This window comes from Brassica napus, unplaced genomic scaffold, assembly GCF_020379485.1.
Source record: "Brassica napus cultivar Da-Ae unplaced genomic scaffold, Da-Ae ScsIHWf_3147;HRSCAF=3966, whole genome shotgun sequence".
In the NCBI taxonomy this organism is placed as follows: domain Eukaryota; kingdom Viridiplantae; phylum Streptophyta; class Magnoliopsida; order Brassicales; family Brassicaceae; genus Brassica; species Brassica napus.
Window position 1 is genome coordinate 5,001 of NW_026016366.1, and position 2,500 is coordinate 7,500.

General features: G+C 35.9%; 1 protein-coding gene across 1 annotated transcript in view; it reads left to right on the forward strand.

The window, feature by feature from the left end:
• LOC125603309 (protein Ycf2-like) overlaps positions 1–2,500 on the forward strand; it is a 7,676-nt gene that overhangs the window by 4,187 nt on the left and 989 nt on the right. The window contains exon 1 of the mRNA XM_048774407.1: positions 1–2,500. This exon is cut by the window's left edge and continues 4,187 nt beyond it; it is cut by the window's right edge and continues 989 nt beyond it. Coding sequence (XP_048630364.1) covers positions 1–1,149 — 1,149 coding nt within the window. The 3' untranslated portion in view covers positions 1,150–2,500.

Here is a 2,500-nt window from a genome sequence, read left to right on the forward strand (position 1 = left end):
TGGGGGAAGAATCCGCACGAATCGGATTTTTTGAGGAAAATATCGAGAGAGAATTGGATTTGGTTAGACAATGTGTGGTTGGTAAACAAGGATAGATTTTTTAGCAAGGTACGAAATGTATCGTCAAATATTCAATATGATTCTACAAGATCTAGTTTCGTTCAAGTAACGGATTCTAGCCAATTGAACGGATCTTCTGATCAATTCATAGATCCTTTCGATTCCATTAGTAATGAGGATTCGGAATATCACTATCACACATTGATCAATCAAAGAGAGATTCAACAACTAAAAGAAAGATCGATTCTTTGGGATCCTTCCTTTATTCAAACGGAAGGAAGAGAGATAGAATCAGACCGATTCCCTAAATACCTTTCTGGATATTCCTCAATGCCCCGGCTATTCACGGAACGTGAAAAGCGAATGAATAATCATCTGCTTCCGGAAGAAAGCGAAGAATTTTTTTGGAATTCTACAAGAGCCATTCGTTCTTTTTTCTCTGACAGATGGTCAGAACTTCATCTGGGTTCGAATCCTACTGAGAGGTCCACTAGGGATCAGAAATTGTTGAAGAAAGAACAAGATGTTTCTTTTGTCCCTTCCAGGCGATCGGAAAATAAAGAAATAGTTAATATATTCAAGATAATTACGTATTTACAAAATACCGTCTCAATTCATCCTATTTCATCAGATCTGGGATGTGATACGGTTCCGAAGGATGAACTGGATATGGACAGTTCCAATAAGATTTCATTCTTGAACAAAAATCCATTTTTTTATTTATTTCATCTATTCCATGAACGGAAGAGGGGGGGATACACGTTACGCCACGATTTTGAGTCAGAAGAGAGATTTCAAGAAATGGCAGATCTATTCACTCTATCAATAACCGAGCCGGATCTGGTGTATCATAAGGGATTTGCCTTTTCTATTGATTCCTACGGATTGGATCAAAGACAATTCTTGAAGGAGGTTTTCAACTCCAGGGATGAATTGAAAAAGAAATCTTTATTGGTTCTACCTCCTATTTTTTATGAAGAAAATGAATCTTTTTATCGAAGGATCAGAAAAAATTGGGTCCGGATCTCCTGCGGGAATTTTTTTGAAGATCCAAAACCAAAAGAGTGGTATTTGCTAGCAACAACATAATGGAGGCAGTCAATCAATATAGATTGATCCGAAATCTGATTCAAATCCAATTCCAATATAGTCCCTATGGGTACATAAGAAATGTATTGAATCGATTCTTTTTAATGAAGAGACCTGATCGCAACTTCGAATATGGAATTCAAAGGGATCTAATAGGAAATGATACTCTGAATCATAGAACTATAATGAAAGATACGATCAACCAACATTTATCGAATTTGAAAAAGAGTCAGAAGAAATGGTTCGATCCTCTTATTTTTCTTTCTCGAACCGAGAGATCCATAAATCGGGATCCTAATGCATATAGATACAAATGGTCCAATGGGAGCAAGAATTTCCAGGAGCATTTGAAACATTTCGTTTCTGAGCGGAAGAGCCGTTTTCAAGTAGTGTTCGATCGATTATGTATTAATCAATATTCGATTGATTGGTCTGAGGTTATTGATAAAAAAGATTTGTCTAAGTCACTTCGTTTCTTTTTGTCCAAGTTACTTCGTTTTTTGTCCAAGTTACTTCTCTTTTTGTCTAACTCACTTCCTTTTTTCTTTGTGAGTTTCGAGAATATCCCCATTCATAGGTCTGAGATCCACATCTATGAATTGAAAGGTCCGAACGATCAACCCTGCAATCAGTTGTTAGAATCAATAGGTCTTCAAATCGTTCATTTTAAAAAATTGAAACCCTTTTTATTGGATGATCATAATACTTCTCAAAAATCGAAATTCTTGATCAATGGAGGAACAATATCACCATTTTTGTTCAATAAGATACCAAAGTGGATGATTGACTCATTCCATACTAGAAAGAATCGCAGGAAATCTTTTGATAACACGGATTCCTATTTCTCAATCGTATCCCACGATCAAGACAATTGGCTGAATCCCGTGAAACCATTTCAGAGAAGTTCATTGATATCTTCTTTTTCTAAAGCAAATCGACTTCGATTCTTGAATAATCCACATCACTTCTGCTTCTATTGTAACAAAAGATTCCCTTTTTATGTGGAAAAGGCCCGTCTCAATAATTCTGATTTTACGTATGGACAATTCCTCACTATCTTGTTCATTCACAACAAAATATTTTCTTCGTGTGGTGGTAAAAAAAAACATGCTTTTTTGGAGAGAGATACTATTTCACCTTCGTCAATCGAGTCACAGGTATCTAACATATTCATATCTAACGATTTTCCACAAAGTGGTGACGAAAGGTATAACTTGTACAAATCTTTCCATTTTCCAATTCGATCCGATCCATTAGTTCGTAGAGCTATTTACTCGATTGCAGACATTTCTGGAACACCTCTAATAGAGGGACAAAGAGTAAATTTGGAAAGAACGTATTGTCAAACTCT